We start from the raw sequence: 18,492 nt of genomic DNA, 5'->3' as shown, positions 1-18,492 counted from the left end.
TTAAGAAGGAACCCAGAACCCTAATATCTAACACACCTATAGTCTTAACTGCTTCTGGTAAACCCTCCCCAATTACTTCACATATCATATGCAGACATGGATCTAAAATAGTGACTAGAATGTAATAAATGCCCAATAAATATGAAATGATGAGCAAAGTGAACTAATACTTGGTTATATATTTAAAGAAACATATGGAAAATATGAACATTGAGAAGGAATTCATACATTGACTCAATTTAAGATTTCAGAAACACTGGCACCTCATCAATGACTCATTTTACCATGACATTTACAATGCTGTGGATCTTTCTTAGATGTCATATAATCACATAACAGCTAGAAGTGAAGGAAGTGTCTTCACAGATAACTGTCACACTGGCATGAAGAATGAGGACAGTAATTGGTAACACAGTCTTCAAGAAGGGATGCATGCTGTCTTAAGAATTTCCTAGATGTTATTATACCATATGGTGTCACCAACTTTCTGCTTTTCTCATTTTATGTAAACCTGAGACTAAACTGGTTAATAAACCAAGAGATCCTAACATAGCATCAAGAGCAGAACTACTTCCTTCTAATTTCCTTTCCTAGTTCCATGTTCTTCTATATGGCATCACTTTGGGTTCACGTGTTACTACGCTTCCCTACATTTCTTTAACCATGACTTCTGGACAGAGATGAATCTATCCATCAAATCAAGGAGGACCAAAAGACTGAAAATGAGCTGATCCCATTACACCCCTTAGGCACTTCCAACTTACAGGCTTCCCGGAGTTTCTCTTTGTCGTAGTGGAATCCTTCATAGTCTTGTAAACTGATTTTGTTCACCCGGATCCTCAGACGGTCTGGAACAGACTGGGGACTGCAAAACAAGAACCAAGAGGTCAGAAATCAAGGAGAGCACAGAACTGAGAGTCATAGCCCCTTGCTGGACTAAAGGCAATACTGACTCTTTCTGCTAAGAAAAAGAGTCAATACTCAAACCAGAATCATGGGTTCTTGACCAGAATACAGCAATTATCTGGAGAACACCTCTCTGGAAACCTCAGGTTTCTGGAATTTAGGTAATAACATGGGAATGAGCAGAAAATGCTTCTGGAGCCTACTCGTTTTTGTTGTTTTTTTTTTTTTTACTAGTAACTTATTAAAAACTCCAATAATATCATGTGTTCAGTTCCACAATAAATCAGATGTAGCTAATCTGAAATGGTGAGAAGTGGTGTAGAGCTGGAAAGAACTGCTTTAGCAGATATGCCCAGAATGGCTTGGCTCTGAGAAGAGACAGAAAAACATGAAAAGCAGACCAACAAGCCAGAAAGCACAGGACTGAAAAAGAAATGGCTCTGCACACCTCAAACTCCCTGAGAACATTTCTCAGTCAAAGCAAACTACAAATAAATGTTGCCCGTGATGATGCCACTGAGCACCCCCAAATGGAGAAAAAGTGTTAAAATAAGTACAAAATACATTCTTTAGGAAGAGACTGAAGTATTTCATTCATTTTAAAAGAATTCAACCCAAACTGGCTCAGGATAGATAATGAACAATTAAAAGGGAGTCATACCAAACTTTCTAAAGCATCCTATTTACCCTCAGAATGTTTTACCTGGATTCCTTGGGTGTTTTTAACTCAGATTTTCAAAATGGTTTAATCATGGGCATCAGTTTAGTGAAATAATTTGATCTACATCATCACCACTATGAAATAGTACATTTCTCTGATAAATTAGTATGACACAATCCCACTTGTCTTTATGGCTTCTGCTATCTTGTATTATGGGATGAAATTTCCCATTGACTAAAGCAGAAAGAAGAGCATTAGTCCTCAATTCACTTCAGGAAGGGAGGGACAGGAAGGAGACGAAGAAAGGAAGGAAAATATAGACAGAAAGAAAAAAGGAAGGAAAGAAGAGAGGAGGAAGGAGAGGGAGAGGGAAGAAGGAGGAAAAAGATGGATGGAAGGACAGAGTGATACTTTTAAAATATTGTCGGATACCTCCACCCCTGCCTCACACACACCACACACACACATGCACCCACGCATACACAATTTCACTGAAAGAAGGAGAAATAATTTCATTCTCTTGTCTAAAAATTCCTTTTAGGGCAAAGTATAATAACTCCCTCCATACAGATTCCAACTTAACGAGTACTGATGAATAAAACTGACATGAATATTTAAGTTGGGATGGGAGATGTAGTTTGAAGCACACTTGAGAATATGCAGAACAGACCTTTTGTATCACGCATCCCTATGCCACCATTTACAGAGAGGGCGCCTGAGGTTCAGAAACATGAAGTGAGTTAAGGTCACAGAGCTACTGAGTGACAGAGCTGGGAGCAGAGTCTTGGATTCTTTACTCATCCCTTTTATGCTCATTCTATTATATGTGGCCAAGAATCCCAAAGATTGACAGCAAAGCCCTAGAGCCTGGATTAGCAGAGTCAGATGATCCCTATGTGGTGCTCAGACTCTTGTTAATGAATAATCAGCAGTGGGGTGGTTAACTAAACTGTTGGTACAAACAGGAGAATGCAGGACAAATAATACAAATGAGCATCTTCATTTAGAAGAAAGTCTGACTACAACATATTGTTAAGTGAAAAAAAAAAAAGTCATGGAAACTTACATATGGCATAATCTCTTCCATGTGAAATATTGAATTCAGGGTTTTACAGAGAAGGATCTGAAGAAAAGGTTCAATAGGCTGTCTGAGATGGTTACCTCTACCTGGTGGGATTTGGGGATTATTTTTTACTCAGTTTTATCATTTTTAGAAAAATAATATTAATATAATTGTTTTAAAAGTGCATTAATATGTAAATAGATGGTAGTTCAAGGCATGAGTAAAAGGAAGGATTATATCAATGTTAGGTGTTAGTGTTAAGTAGATAGGAAAGAATCAACAGAGTGACCACACAATGTTCGCACCAAATGCTCATTTTGAAATTAAGAGTAGCCTGATCTTTCTTTTTTTGGCTTCACGACACAGCATATAAGATCTTAGTTCCTCGACCAGCGATCAAACCCGTGCCCCTGCAGTGGAAACGTCGAATCCTAACCACTGGACCATCAGGGAAGTCCTACGAGGGGCTTGATCTTTTTAATGTCAAGTTCACCTTAATGAACTGCAAAGATTATAGTTAGTGAGTATTCAGCAGATAAGAGGGAAGATGGAAGCATAGTATATGGCGGCTCAACAGACTCTGTAACAGGAGAAGAGAGAGGGCAGAGGTTGAAGAGTTCCATCAAAAAGTTTTTTGAGACAGTGCTTTTGGGGGCTCTAGTGGCAGTAAGCTCCAGTCCTCTCCAATGGTCTGAGATGTTGAGTCAAGAGCTGGGCCACCACAACAGCTGCAGAGCAGGAAATGGGATGCAGAGAGGAACTGTGGAGCAGTCCCGCAGCCCTCCTCCGGGGGATTCCCCATGCACTAACCAGTGTGAGCCACCTTTCTCAAACCCATCGGTATCTGCTCTCTGCCCACACACTTCTGCCTCCCAAGTTCTCATCCAAACCCACTGATTCCCATCACACACTACTGTCCCACCAATCTTATGGAACTTTCCAGATCCCAAACGAATTCTCAAATATTATCTCACTTCATCTCCAGAATGGAGACCTCCACCAACCACTGGACATGCTGTTTTTCCCATTTCCTACACGTTCGCTCTCCTACTATCATCTCCCATCTTCTCTCAGCACCCACAACACCTCCCACCTTTCCAACAGCAGCAGCCTCTTAACTGGGGTACCTGGCTTAACTCCAGCCTCTGACTAGGGTTCCTGGAGTCTGGGCTGCTATCAAATAGTGCCCCAGATCAGGTCAAATGTTCATCAACAGAGGAATGGATAAAGAAGGTGTGGTAGATATATACAACATTACTCAGCCATAAAAAGGAACAAAATTGGGTAATTTGTAAAGACCTAGAAACTATCACACAGAGTGAAATCAGAGAAAAACAAATATCCTATATTAATACATATATGTAGAATCTGAAAAAAAAATGGTATAAATGATCTTATTTACAAAGCAGAAATAGAGAGACAGATGTAGAGAATAAATGCATGGATACCAAGTGGGAAAGAGGGTGGGTGGGTAAAATTGAGAGATTGGAATTGACATATATACTGTATTGATACTATGTATAAAATAGGACACCAATGAGAATATATTGTATAGCACAGGGAATGCTACCTAATATTCTGTGGTGACCTAAATGGGAAAGAAATTCAAAAAGAGGGGATATATACACACACACATAAATATATATATATATATATATATATATATATATATATCAGTTCAGTTCAGTTCAGTCGCTCAGTCGTGTCCAACTCTACACATACATACATGTATAGCTGATTACTTTGTTATACAGTGAAAACTAATATAACATTTTTTTCAACAGAGTAGAGATGGGAGACAGCTCAACCAAGTGGTTAAGAGCTCAGACCCCAACTTAGGCTGACTGGCTCAGAAGTCAAGTTCCAGTTACCAGTCAATCGGGAAACTGTGCTTCAGCTTCCTCGTGGGAAAGGTGGGGATAACAATGTATTCACCTCACAGGGGTGTTAAGAGAACTGGTGGATCAATAAATACAGGCGATGTGCTTAGAAAAATGTCTGGCACATTATAAGTGTATCCTATAAGCTCTTATCGGTCTAATGGTGATTCTGAAGCTTGTTCTTTCAGCTGAGGTTCTGCCTAATAAACACGAGCGCCTGCTGCTGACAAGCACAAAACGGAGACCAGGGCACACACAGGAACTCCCCAGACACTTCTAACACGCTGCCGGGCTTCCTCGGGGGCAAACTGTTTAGCCTGGCTGGTGTCATGACTGTCCCGGATCTTCTCGCACTTGGTATTTTACAGGCCAAGTGATAACGTGAAAACAAACGACTAGAACACAGGGGGAGAAATGTGCACAGAGATGAAATGAAAGTCAAGTAATTCAAATACGTCCTTTGACGTCAAAATATATCGTGTCCCGTTAACGGCTGACCGGAGGTGGAAGATGACAAAGCTGTTCCTTGGACTCTGGGGAACAGCATTGCCATTAGTTTTCTAAAATTAAAGTTTGCCAAGAAAGTTGGTAGAGCATAGACGAGACTAACAACCTGGTAAAAATGGATGTGCCAACATCTGCCTGAAGTTCCTCCAGGACTAATGTAAGCTCTGTATCAGGGGTTCCAAACCTGACTTCCAAGGAACCCCTCAAGGTCCCTGCAAAGGACTCAGCAAGCATTGAACGTCCTTTAAAATGGGGACAATGGCCTCAGGCTATTGCCTTCTTGCTGATTTCCTCTGAAACATCAAGAATGAGCTCCTTGTGTAGACTGGAAGTTGATGCTCTGAACTTAAGTCACAAATATCCTCATTATGACTTTCTCAACAACCATAATGAGAGCACCTCTTGCTAAAGTCACCAATAGGGGCCTCCAAGAACTCTAGACCACACCTTCCCCCTCCACCTGCACACATCCAGTACCCTGAGATGCTGGGGAGAGGGGTGGGGAGAGGTGGACTGCCATGAAGACAGCTCCCTGAACACAACTTGCATCTCATTCTCATCGCTATCTGCTCTCCTGCAGTTTCTGTCAATAGATTTTTTAAACGGTCTCTTCAAAAACTTACAATCCTTAAGGGTTAAATTCCTCCCTTGTGTCTCCAAGCTTCTTCATCCTCTCAATCAATTTCCTTATGACCCTCTGTCTCTCTCAGGCTGGTAACAGACTCCTCTCATCCCAACCTCCTATGTACAGACACCCCTCGTGGACAGAAGGGATGAGCTGGGTGCTTCTGTTCCCACTTCCAGACAACTGACATCATATAATCTCATCTTCTCATTTGGAACAGGAATCACCTGAGAGTTGTACCACTTAATATTAAGACAATAAAGCGTAGTCCATAAAGGAGGACATGGAGTCAGAAAAATCTTAGCTCCAATATGAACTCTGGCAATTAGTACACATTTGACATTGAGAGCTCTGAAGTTATCTTCTCTAAACCATTTTCTAATCTAAAAATGAGCACTGAATGAGGAGCTGTGTGTAAGACAGCACATTCCTGGTAAATAAGTATTCAACATAATGTTTCACTGTTGTTTTGTTATGAGCGACTGAACTGAACTGAACTGAATGCTCCTTCAATTTCCACAGGCCTTTTTCTCTTTTTAATTTAGTCCTGAATAATAATATCACAGAAGAAACCAGAGTCATAACTCTAAATAGTAGTTAGTAGGTCACTAACCTAAAGGAAATCAATCCTAAATATTCATTGGAAGGACTGATGCTGAAGCTGAAACTCCAATACTTTGCCTACCTGATGTGAAGAGCTGAGTCATTTGAAAAGACCCTGATGCTGGGAAAGATTGAGGGCAGGAGGAGAAGGGGACGACAGAGGATGAGATGGTTGGATGGCATCACCAACTCAATGGACATGGGTTTGGGTGGACTCTGGGAGTTGGTGATGGACAGGGAGGCCTGGTGTGCTGCAGTTCATGGGGTCGCAAAGAGTCGGACATGACTGAGTGACTGAACTGAACTGAACTGCACTGAACCCGGAGAAGGCAATGGCAACCCCTCCAGTACTCCTGCCTGGAAAATCCCATGGATGGAGGAGCCTGGTAGGCTACGGTCCGTGGGATCGGGAAGAGTTGGACACGACTGAGCAACTTCACTTTCACTTTTCATTTTCATGCACTGGAGAAGGAAATGGCAACCCACTCCAGCATTCTTGCCTGGAGAATCCCAGGGACAGAGGAGCCTGTTGGGCTGCCGTCTATGAGGTTGCACATAGTTGGACATGACTGAAGCAACTTAGCAGCAGCAGTAGCAGATCTCTAACCTTTGCAGGGTGCAAGTCTGTTGGTGCAGGTTGGGAGACAGGGTTCATCAGAGTTACAAGCTCATCTGCTGGATGAGAATGCAAGTGGGGACTGTGAATGTTTGCAAGATATTCTACTAAAAGATAGTAAGGATATAAATCCTAATTCACATTACAAAGGACAACCTTAAAGCTATAAAATGATTCTATATTTTGTACCTTGCAATGTCCTGTTTCAACATTTCTTAAACGGTTCATGTGGACAGAGGAGCCTGGTGGGCCACAGTCCATAGGGTCACAAAGGGTTGGACACAACTGAAGCAACTTAGCACACACATACACATGACTCACTCAAGGGCCCAGTTAAATTTTATTTCATCACAGAAACCAATGAGTCTACATAGTGTGTGGTTTACGGGTAGCAGTATAATGACCTATAATTTAACTGGGCCTATTTTACTCATGTATAAAGAGTTTTCGTTTGCAAGGCAGAAAAGCATCACAGCTCTGCCTGCCTTTCTGTCCTGAAGCCTGATTTAATAATGAGGAGGAGGAGGAGGAGGGGAGGAAGAGGAGAAGGGAGGAAAGAGAAGAGGAAGGAGGAGCGGGAGAAGTAGCAGTAGTGACAGTAGTAGTGTGCACGCGCTAAGTGGCTCAGTTGCGGTAGTGGTAGTGGGAGTCGCTCAGTCGTGTCCAACTCTTTGCAACCCCGTGGCCTGTAGCCCACCAGGCTTCTCTGTCCATGAGATTCTCCAAGCAAGAATACTGCAGTGGGATGCCATGCCCTCCTCCAGGGGATCGTCCTGATTGAGGGATTGAACGCATGTCTCTTGCATCTCCGGCATTGGCAGGCGTGTTCTTTACCACTAGGGCAGAGAATCCCAGGGACAGAGGAGCCTAATGGGCTGCCGTCTATGGGATCGCACAGTCAGAAATGAATAAAGCGACTTAGCAGCAGCAGCAGCAGCAGCAGTAGCAGCAGCCACCTGGGAAGCCATAGCAGATGATTTAATTTCTTTCAAGAAAAGTAAATGTGAGATTCTATTCAGTCATAACATAGATAGGACAAAGGATGTTTTAAACTAATCTTTGACAGAATCCTGGAGAAGGAAAAGGCAACCTACTCCAGTATTCTTGCCTGGAAAATCCCATGGATGGAGAAGCCTGGTTACAGTCCATAGGGTTGCAAAGAGTCAGACACAACTGAGCGACTTCACTTTCACTTTTCACTTTAACAGAATCCATTTGAATCGGCTCAGCTCTTGTTTGATGAATGGACTTTGATTAAGATATTAACTTCCAGTGTGAATTCTTGACATGAAAAACTATTTCTTCCTCCCCGTGGCGGCTCCAGCACCAAAAATAGAGTCAGTCTCTGTTGTTTACAATACCTGATTTTAAACAAATAAATGAGTGAAACGCAAGAAACTCAAATCCTTCTGGGACTCTGAACAGCCCTGAGGCTTAAGCACAGTTTGAAATCAGACCATCTGTGAGATGCTCACTCCAGAATTTTGTCTTCGGAAGCCCCAGGCAAACCCTGCTTTGGCTGTCCATGACTGTCATTGGCTCTCTAGATTTGGAGGTAAATCCATGCTGGGTTATGCTTTCCCACTCCCTCATATCTTACTTCTAGAGGGATCTACACAAACCAAGAGGGCAGAACACACAAATAAAGAGAATGTCCCCACCAGAAAGGCACATAAACCACTTCAAGACTACTTGTTCTTTAAATAATGGTGAACCAGAAGCATTCACTACCACATCCTCTTATTGTCTATCAAGCTGGGCCTGATTTAAATATACTCAATGACCTTGCCTTTAGCCACTTCCTAGAATTTGCCTGTTTATCTGAGAACATATCGAAACCATGACTGATAATAACTTATCCAAGTGGGCCTCTGTACATTGAGCAGTAAAACCAAATCAAGTCAAAGCTTCTGAAGAGAGATTTAAAATGGGCTTTTGACACCTGCCGAGTTCAGAGAGAGCTCTAATAATTCAGTTGTCTCCAGCCTAGAGCACAGAACAATAAGTCAGGACTGGGAAATAAATTGTGAAAGGCTCTTTGAATTTGGAACCAAGGATAAACCAAAATCACATTAGCAGCAATCATGACTTCCTGCTGTCTGACATGTTTTTCTGGAGAAAGTCCCTTTATAGGCTGTTAATTCTTTTTTGATAGGAGTTGACTAAGTTCTTGGCTCCTTAAGACATCCATTTGTGAGGTGGCTCATATAACATGTCATAGCTTACAAATTATTTGAGACAGCTAGCCTTCCAGATCCCAACAAGATAATGAAATTAAAGCATTATGGGGTTGGGAGAGATGTTAGATGTCATCTAATTCAATATTTGGTTTAGACTGCTGTAAGCCTTTGTCAATTCTTCCTAAAGAATATAAACCTCTCTCCAGGTTTCTGTTTATTGACCTTTCCTATACTATTTGGGTCAGAATTGGATATTAAGTCACTGAGGTAATCAGCCACTGGCACTAATGGCAAAGATATGTAAACTTTAAGCATGAAAGCTAGACACACATCAAGGAAATGTGCGCTGCCTTCATGGCAAATACACTACAAATAGGCGACAAGTACCAAAGATCAAAGCGCTTTTATGCCACTGGTTGAAACAAAACTTCATTTTAAAATTTTCTTGATATCTTCAAATGCACATTTTCATGCTTCCACTGAAACTGTAATACATTTCTAAGCTTCTGAAATTGTAATCAGTGGATATGCAATAGAGTAAAATTAGCATTATTAGGTTCCTGGCATTTTAAAGAGAAGAGAACAAACTCGTAGCGGTTTTAGTCCGTGGCATTGCAAAGCATCTAGACCAGTACAGCGGTTTCATCATTTCTGCGGAAAGGAAAAAGAAACAGGCCAACAGCTTTGATCAGTATATCAGATTCTCCTCACCACCCATTTGCTTTGGAGGCAGTGATTGCCACAGATGCTAAGGACTCTAATTAGGACTCAGTCACCTAATGCTGAGATTTCATGTGGAACCACTGCACATAAACTTAATGTTACAACTTCTGGGTACCAGAGACACAGATTTATTTTTTTAAGTCATAAATGCTCAAACTCTCCTCTCCATAAGATCACACAGTCTCCTCACTTTCTCCTTTCCCTTTGTTCATGCATTTTAAATTCCCTTCTAACCTCTCACCCTAATTCTCCCTTCGGCAGCATTTCACTCTGTGGTTAACTTTCTGCTCCTTGAAGCTCTTTGCTCTTGGATTTCAATAGAAAAAACTCTGCTGGTTTCCCAAGTAAATGTCTGCCTGCTCCTTCTCCCTCCTCTAAATGTCTTCCAAATACATACGCTTCTGGTGTGTGTGTGTGTGTGCGTGCTCAGTTGTGTCCAACTCTTTGCAGCACCACAGACTGTAGCCCTCCAGATTCCTCTGTCCATGGACTTTTTCAAGCAAGAACACTGGAGTGGGTTGCCACTTCTTACTCCAGGGGATTTTCCTGACCCAGGGATGGAACCCACATCTCTTGTGCCTCCTGCATTTGCAAGCAGATTCTTTACTGCTAGCACCGTCTGGGAAGCCTCCTATGCTTCTCTGTGCTGGGCTTAGTCACCAGTCGTGTCAGACTCTTTTCAACCACATAGACTGTAGCCCACCAGGCTCCTCTGTCCATGGGGATTCTCCAGGCAAGAATACAGGAATGGGTTGCCATACCTCCTCCAGGGGATCTTCCCAACACAGGGATCGAACCCAGGTCTCCTTCACTGCAGGTAGATTCTTTACCAGCTGAGCTCTCTGAAAATGAAAGTTGCTCAGTTGTGTATGACTCTTTGTGACTCCATGGACTACTGGAGTGGATAGCCTTTCCCTTCTCCAGGGGATATTCCCAATCCAGGGATCGAACCCAGGTCTCCCACATTGTAGGTGGATTCTTTACCAGCTGAGCCACCAGGGAAACTCAAGAATACTGGACTGGGTAGCCTGTCCCTTCTCCAGGGGAACTTCCCCACCCAGGAATTGAACCAGGGTCTCCTGCGGTACAGGCAGATTCTTCACCAGCTGAGCGCTCTACCCCTTCACTGAAACCCTCACAGACCAAGACCAGACTCCTATCATCCTGCGACTAGACTACGTATGCTCTTGTACCCATTCACGCCCTTATCACACCGCACAGGCAGCAGTTAGTGTAAAATGTCAATGTGATCATGATATGATGGTTTTGTTACCTTCCCTTGTACGCTGTACAAAATAAATAAGCTAAAAGGATATACTGCAGAGCATAGGGAATACAGCCAATAATTTATAATAACTACAAATGGAAAAAATCTATAAAAATTCTGCATCACTACACTGTACACCTGAAGTGAATATAATACTGTAAATCTCAATAAAAAAAGAACAGAATGCCCAGCTCTCTCTATATATCTAACTTTACATCTCTCACAGTATGTATTAAATATGAGGCTTTCAACACCTAAGTTACTGCTTCTCATCTAGACTCGCTAATTTTGCAATGAGAAACAAGATTTTTCACGGTTAACAGACTATGTTATTCATTCCACCGAATCATGTGTGATGCATGTGATGCATTGTTGTCCAGAATGGGGACCACTCAACAAAATTTGGTTCAAAGGAAAAATCAGTTCCCATTACTACATCCAAACAGGAAATAATTGCAGTGCTCACGTTTCTCATCATTGCTGTGCTCTCCTCATGCATGGAGTTGATTCTCTGGCTGCCTCTGGTTAATACCAGTGGAGAATTTCTACTTGTGATAAGACACCATCTACAGAGGTAAGAACTATGAAAGTGGAATCTCCTTCCCTGGTATTTGCTGAACTGGCAACCAGGGATGACAACCTTTGGGGGAAAATGTCTGTTAGGAGTTTTAGAACTTAAGTTCCCACTTACACTCTTTTTATACTATTTTATGCTTAAAAATATGGAAGTATATGAAGAGGAGAAAACTATCACCATGAAAGGCAAAGAAAACAAATATCACAGAAAATAAAGAGGGGTTTAGGATGGGGAACACATGTACACCCATGGCTTATTCATGTCAATGTATGGCAAAAAACACTACAATGTCAGTCTCCAATTAAAATAAATAAATTAATTTAAAAAAAAGAGGGATGGAAATCAGAGAGAGAGAGGGAACACATATTTTCGTAGAACTCTATAAATTCAAATGGCTGGGATGAAGAACAGCTTGTAACAGGAAGTAAAGAAGTCAAGCCATCTCATCATGCCCAGCCAAAAGCATTTACACTTTATGAAATAATTCCATGTAATGAAGGTCTTATATTTAAAAGTGACTAAAGGTTCTATCATAAAATGCTAATCTGAGCTACTCTGAGTACCCTAGCCTTCAAAAGCATACAGAATTATTTTGCTCTTCTGATTGTAGAGGACCAATAATCACTATCTCCAATGAAGTAAGGAATCACTGGGCTTGAACCAGTGAGCCTGAGACACACTTAAACAATGTTACTCCCAGGTCATTTAAATGGCTTCAGATAGCATGTGCTCCAACAGGAAGAATTTTTCTTTTTACTTCAGGTTTCAACGTTGATATAGCAAACGAAGAAAACCTTACACGTATCTGCTATTTAAATGGCAAAAATCTTCCCTTGGGTTTGTAATCACCAATTGCTGTTAATGTCCTGCTCTTATTTGCAACTGATGAGAAAGCAGACTTTCTTTCCTAGAAAATAGTGTGGAGTAAGGAATGGGAGTTGAGTAGTTCAGAAAGCATCATTTCACAGAAGAAAACATTTCTAGCCTTTCACAAATATCCTGAAAGACACTGAAAGCAGGCTTAAAGCCTAACATATTTGGTCATCCTCTAGTAACTAAGCACTCTGGTGATTCAAGTGGAGGTATCTGAGTGGGTGTCTGTGTAACATCAAAACAACTTTTTACCAAAAAGAAAAAAATCCTAGCATGTTTATAATTTAAATATTTTATATTTAATATTTAACATTTAATTCACCTAAAAACTATAGGAAAAGAACAAGAATTTAAAACTGTTTATAAAGGGAAAAAAGCAATGGTCAAAAATGCATAAAGCAAAAATGGAGTGAAAATAAACATAACCATCTACTGTGGTGGAGAAATGTAACTCTAATTAATTTGAGGAAGGGTTGGCTGCATGAATTACAAGATGTGTTCTTATTGAAAAGTTATCATGCAAACTGTGTGGAATTAGCTCTGTATCCCTAGAAAACAGGCTCAGTAAGGACAGGATTCCATGTTTTGTTTCATATCAAGAAAATAAAAAGTATTAGCCTTAAAACAAATGGCATTGCCTAAGAAACACTTCCTTTAATGGTTTTAGCCTTCTATAAAAACATCCATGACATACATTTTCTTAAGATCTGGATATCAGAAAAAGGATGTTTGCAAAGTCATTTTTTTTTAAATAGGTAGTATTTCACTGTGCTACTTTTTGACTAATTTTTCCCCCAGGTTGACTATGGCTTCCCAAAGTCTGCAATACTCACTCAGCGGGGCTGCACTGGGCTCAGGAGACAGACATGGCTTCATAACCCTTCTATCCATCAAGCTACAGCTGGTGGAAAGCTAAGCCCCCAACTTGTGACACAGATGGGTCCCCACTCCCCCGTGTGTCCTCGTCAGAAATCCAAGAAGAAAGAATTGGAAAATCCTTAAAATCCAACTCTCCAACCCAGCAAATTCAGCCAACTAGGAAGAAACTTTTCACCACCTTTCTCTAATTTCTAATCCAACGACTAAAGAAATTTTTTTCTTGGAATCATTTTTCCTGATGGCATAAGAACAGACAGACTAAAGATGTATTGCTAGAACAGAACTTGAAAAGGTCACAGAACAATTCTGTGACTACCACAATTACTCATCAGTACAGATAATTTTTGTAAAGTTTGACAGTAAACTTGGAGAGAACAAAGTTCCTTGAGATAAACTTTTAGTGTGTAGACAAATTACTTGTATGATGATGATGAACATGAAAATACCTGCTACCAGTACTAAAAGAGAATAAGAAAAGAGAGGGGAAAAGGTTACTGTTGAGAAATAATTGGGGTACTTTTGCTGGTCCAGTTTATTCTATCCTCTCACTTATCACATTAAAGTACCAGATGGTCCAGCATTTTGGCCAAAAAGTTAATTTGGACTTTTTCTGTAAGATGTCATGGAAAAACCCAAATGAACTTTTTGACCAACCCGATAGATCAAGCCTTTACTAAAGGCGGTATCCTAACATACTCATAAACCAAGAACCTTTCTTCAAGGAAATGTGTAATTGTTTTACTTCACCTAGGTAACAAAACATCCTCTGACCAAAAGACTTATTTATGCCCCAATAAGAGGACAGAAGTCACTTGAAAGCAGTAGAGCCTAAATGATTAATTAAGAAAAATAAAATAATTATAGCTTTCTGTAATATAAAGCTGAAAAGTTTTGGCCTTTTTGTTTCATTCGTAATTCTAACTCCACATTCGTTTTAATCAAATATCTTAGCTGAAAATTTTGGAACATGCTGAATTCTCTTTAGAATTCCATTTTCTGACACAAAATGTGTGACACAAAAGTTCTAGGGATTAATTAAATCTAGCATCAAGAAGTATTTTCTTTTCATGTCTTTTAAACTATACTCTTTTTTCATTTCATATAAGCATTTCAGGGTATTATGACAGATGAGAAAAACTCAATTGCATTTGTATAATTCAATTGAAACTCTCACAAATGAAATGCACATTGCATTTCATTACCACCTCAGCAAAGCAACCTGAAATAAATACCCTCCTGCAACACTCAAAACAAATGTCCAGATTTCTTTGTAACTGATATGTTCTTCATACTCCATGGCAGAATATAATATAGTTATCACTGCAGTACTGGAGTAAAAACTGAGATGTTTCTTTTTTTTTTTCTCTGAATGCAGCAATTTTATGACTAACTTCACAGTTGTGTTGGTATATCTAAAGATATAACTATTTTCTAACAGTATTTAACTTTATTTTTATTATAATAATGACTTAGGAATTCAGATCTGAGCAAAAATTTAAAGTTCATATTGTGCTGTGCTCAGTCATGTCGGATTCTTTGCAACCCTATGGACTGTAGACCACCAAGCTCCTCTGTCCATGGGATTTTCCAGGCAAGAACGCTGGAGTGGGTTGCTATTTCAACTTCTCCAGGGGATCTTTCCTGAACCTGCATCTTCTGCATTGGCAGCAAAATTCTTTACCACTGTGACATCTGAAAGTGAAAGTCACTCAGTCGTGTCTGACTCTTTGAAAAACTCCATGGACTATGCAGTCCATGGAATTCTCCAGGCCAGAATACTGGAGTGGGTAGCCTTTCCCTTCTCCAGGGGATCTTCCCAACCCAGGGATCGAAGCCAGGTCTCCCACATTGCAGGCAGATACTGTGCCATCTAGAAAGCCCCAAATGCTGGGGATGTTGGGAGAAATCATGGGTGTGCTAAATTTCAATGGGTGTTTCTCCTCTTTTAGAAAATATACCAGAAGCTCTTTAAAAACCTTTTTTGAGGGGAGGGTGCTTCATGGCTTGTAGGAATCTTAGTTCATATTGTAAGCCATTTTAATTTACAAAAAATAAATTTTGGCCTAGAGAGGTAACTGACCTTATCAAATGAGAAGCTTCCTTGGTGGCTTAGATGGTAAAGAAACTGCCTGCAATGCCGCATACCCAGGTTCTCATACCCAGGTTTGATCCCTGGGTCAGGAAGATCCCTTGGAGAAGGGAATGGCAACCCACTCTAATACTCTTGCCTGGAAAAATCACAGTTAATTAATACTTAGAATATGCTACAAATAAAAGAGCAATGTCCTTTAGCCTCTTAGACAGTTTAATTAAAAAAAATTTAAAGAATTAAATGATCAATATATGTAAAATACACAAAGTTCAGCCTTCATGTAGTTGGTGACAGAAGAAAAATCCTAAAATTTATTCAAATTTTTCTAGTACAGTGTTATGGGCTAGATTGTGTACCCCCAAAATCACACATTGAAGTCCTAACCCTACTACTGAAAAAAGTGACTGTATTTGAAGATAAAGTCTTTAAAGATGAACTGAGTTAAAATGAGGTCATCTGCTGCTGCTGCTGCTGCTGCTAAGTCACTTCAGTCGTGTCCGACTCTGCGCGATCCCATAGACGGCAGCCCACCAGGCTCCCCCGCCCCTGGGATTCTCCAGGCAAGAACACTGGAGTGGGTTGCCATTTCCTTCTCCAATGCATGAAAGTGAAAAGTGAAAGTGAAGTTGCTCAGTCCTGTCCTACCTAGTGACCCCATGGACTGCAGCCTACCAGGCTCCTCCGTCCATGGGGTTTTCCAGGCAAGAGTACTGGAATGGGGTGCCATTGCCTTCTCCAGAGGTCATATGAGTGAAACCTAATTCAATCTGACTCGTGTCCTTATAAGAAGAAGAGATTAGGAGATGGGCAGACAGGGAGGAAAAACAGTGTGAAGATCCAGGGAGAAGATGGCTATCTCTAAGCCAAAGAGAGGCCTCAGAAGCAAGTAGTCTTTCCAGCATCTGGATGTCAGACTTCCAGCTTCCAGGTCAACAAGGAAATAAATTTCTGTTTAAGCCTGTGTATCTGGGCACTCTGTTATGGCAGCCCTAGCAAAGTAATACAGATGCCTATCGAAAAGATGCACTAGGAAAAATAACACACTTTGTTTTAATCCTAAAATTATGGCTGATAAAACAATACATAATAGAAGAATGAGAGAAGTCTAATTATTCACTTTCCGAAATTCCAGCGTGACTTGGAAATTTCTCCTGGCTTAATGTCACTGTTGGGATGATCAGACCTTAATTTCTGCTTCTTTTCCTCAAAGTCAGAGTATGTGGAATAATCTTTAAAAAGTCATGTTGTGTTTATTGGACTAATGTTACCTCTAATCTCAGGCTTTTTCATTTTTAATTTTCTAAAATTTACTTTGATTAAACAAACACACTCATGAATTTTCCTCCCCAACAGACTATACCCAAACCTTCATGAGGGCTTCCCAGGTGGCTCAGCGGTAAAGAGTTCATCTGACAAGGCAGGAGACACCAATTCCATCCCTGGGTTGGGAAGATCCCCTGGGGTAGGGAATGGAACCGGCTCCAATATCCTTGCCTGGAAAATTCCATGGACAGAGGAGCCTGGCGGGCTACAGTCCAAGGGGTCGCAAAGAGTCAGACACGACTGAAAACCTTCCTCTTTATCTTGAAGCTCACTGGGCCCCATGCCCTGCCCCTTGTACAAACACCTGAGTTAAGTGAGTTAAGTATCAGCTTCACTTTTTTTGTTGTTGCTGTTTTTCTTCTTTTGAAGTGACCTTTTATTACACAAGAAGTGCTGACTTGCAAGACTGTTTCTACACCTACGCAGCCATGAATAATTCATCTGTAAATTTTAAAAGCAATGAGATATAACTTTAAATGTTGAGGGAGTCCTAATACCCCTTTACGTAATTACAGCAGATGCTGGAGCCACGATCACCTTTGCCGAGAGAACATAGGCACCATCCGTCCCCACAGGCAGGACCCGCCCCTACAAGTCTCTTTTGCAGACTCAACACCATTACAAACAAGCTGAAAAGACTCTCCACCTTCTTTAGCTGTGCGAGAATTTATTTTTAACTGGGGTTTGTCATTCTGACATTTTTCGTATAATAACACAAACTTCAAATCTGCAATCCTAGAGATTCACACATTTGAAACACTCAAAATTGAATTCTAACGTGTTATCTCTGAGGTTTTCTTAAAAGGGGGAGTTTATATAGTATGATTTGATTAAAACTCAGAAGTTACATATATAAAAATGCACACACACAAGAAAATGACCAGAAGTTATATCAACAGCACAATTCAGTGCCTTAAACATCACCCTCAAGCAGCCCTGGATGTTACCTTTTATGACTTATAGCACCTGATCTTGGGCAAGTTTCCCAACATTTCTTATTCTCAGTCTTCTCATCTATGGGGTGGGAATGATAGCAATCATTATCACATAGAGTTATTAGGATGTTAGATTTGATCACAAATATCAGGCCCATATTATCTCTCTGGCTAAATGAAAAAATCCACCCAGGTTCTTGCTGAGAGCAAGTTGAAAGTGTACACAGCCTGGCCCCCTGATCGGTACTAAGGATAAAGAATGACCCTGTCCCCATCCCAGGGCACATCTCACCTACTTCATGTCTTAGATCCCTTTGGGGCAGATCTTCATAGAGTCTAGGGTCATGCCCTGAACTTTCACATGACAGAACTTCAGAGCTGATAAGAATTTCAGAGACCAACTGCATTTCTTTTTAATATCTGAGAAACTGAAATGCAAAAAGGTTACTATAGGCTACAATCGGGTCAATGTCACAAGGAGAAAAGCAGGGCTCACATATTCACTCAAAACAGAGGCTGTCTTTCTGGGGCTTGGGGTCTGCAGAATGAGGAAGACCCTGCAGTTAGAGACCTGGGTCAGCTCCCGCCACCCTGTGGTCTTTAAGCCACTAAAGGCCCCTGCCCCTGCTACCTGGGTGAGAACAGAAGTGCAGGTGGGGTGAAGAGCTGTTGTGGAAACTCGCAAAGCACAGAGGGGAAAGAAACCAGTGAGCTGAGGTGCAGCCTGGATTCAAGTGTGGAAACTGCAATAAGATGAATTCCACGGAGTTCTCCTTTCCTCT

The 18,492-nt window shown here is 40.9% G+C and overlaps 1 protein-coding gene across 2 annotated transcripts in view; it reads right to left on the bottom strand.

Moving 5' to 3' along the window:
* DGKI (diacylglycerol kinase iota) overlaps window positions 1–18,492 on the bottom strand; it is a 517,513-nt gene that overhangs the window by 142,069 nt on the left and 356,952 nt on the right. For both annotated transcript variants that reach the window (XM_027538894.1, XM_027538896.1), the window contains one exon: window positions 765–865. In XM_027538894.1, coding sequence (XP_027394695.1) covers window positions 765–865 — 101 coding nt within the window. The remainder of the gene's footprint in view (window positions 1–764; window positions 866–18,492) is intronic.

The sequence above is a fragment of the Bos indicus x Bos taurus genome, chromosome 4, assembly GCF_003369695.1.
Source record: "Bos indicus x Bos taurus breed Angus x Brahman F1 hybrid chromosome 4, Bos_hybrid_MaternalHap_v2.0, whole genome shotgun sequence".
In the NCBI taxonomy this organism is placed as follows: domain Eukaryota; kingdom Metazoa; phylum Chordata; class Mammalia; order Artiodactyla; family Bovidae; genus Bos; species Bos indicus x Bos taurus.
Note: the sequence above shows the minus strand (reverse complement) of the source record. Positions and strands in the feature narration are given on the sequence as shown.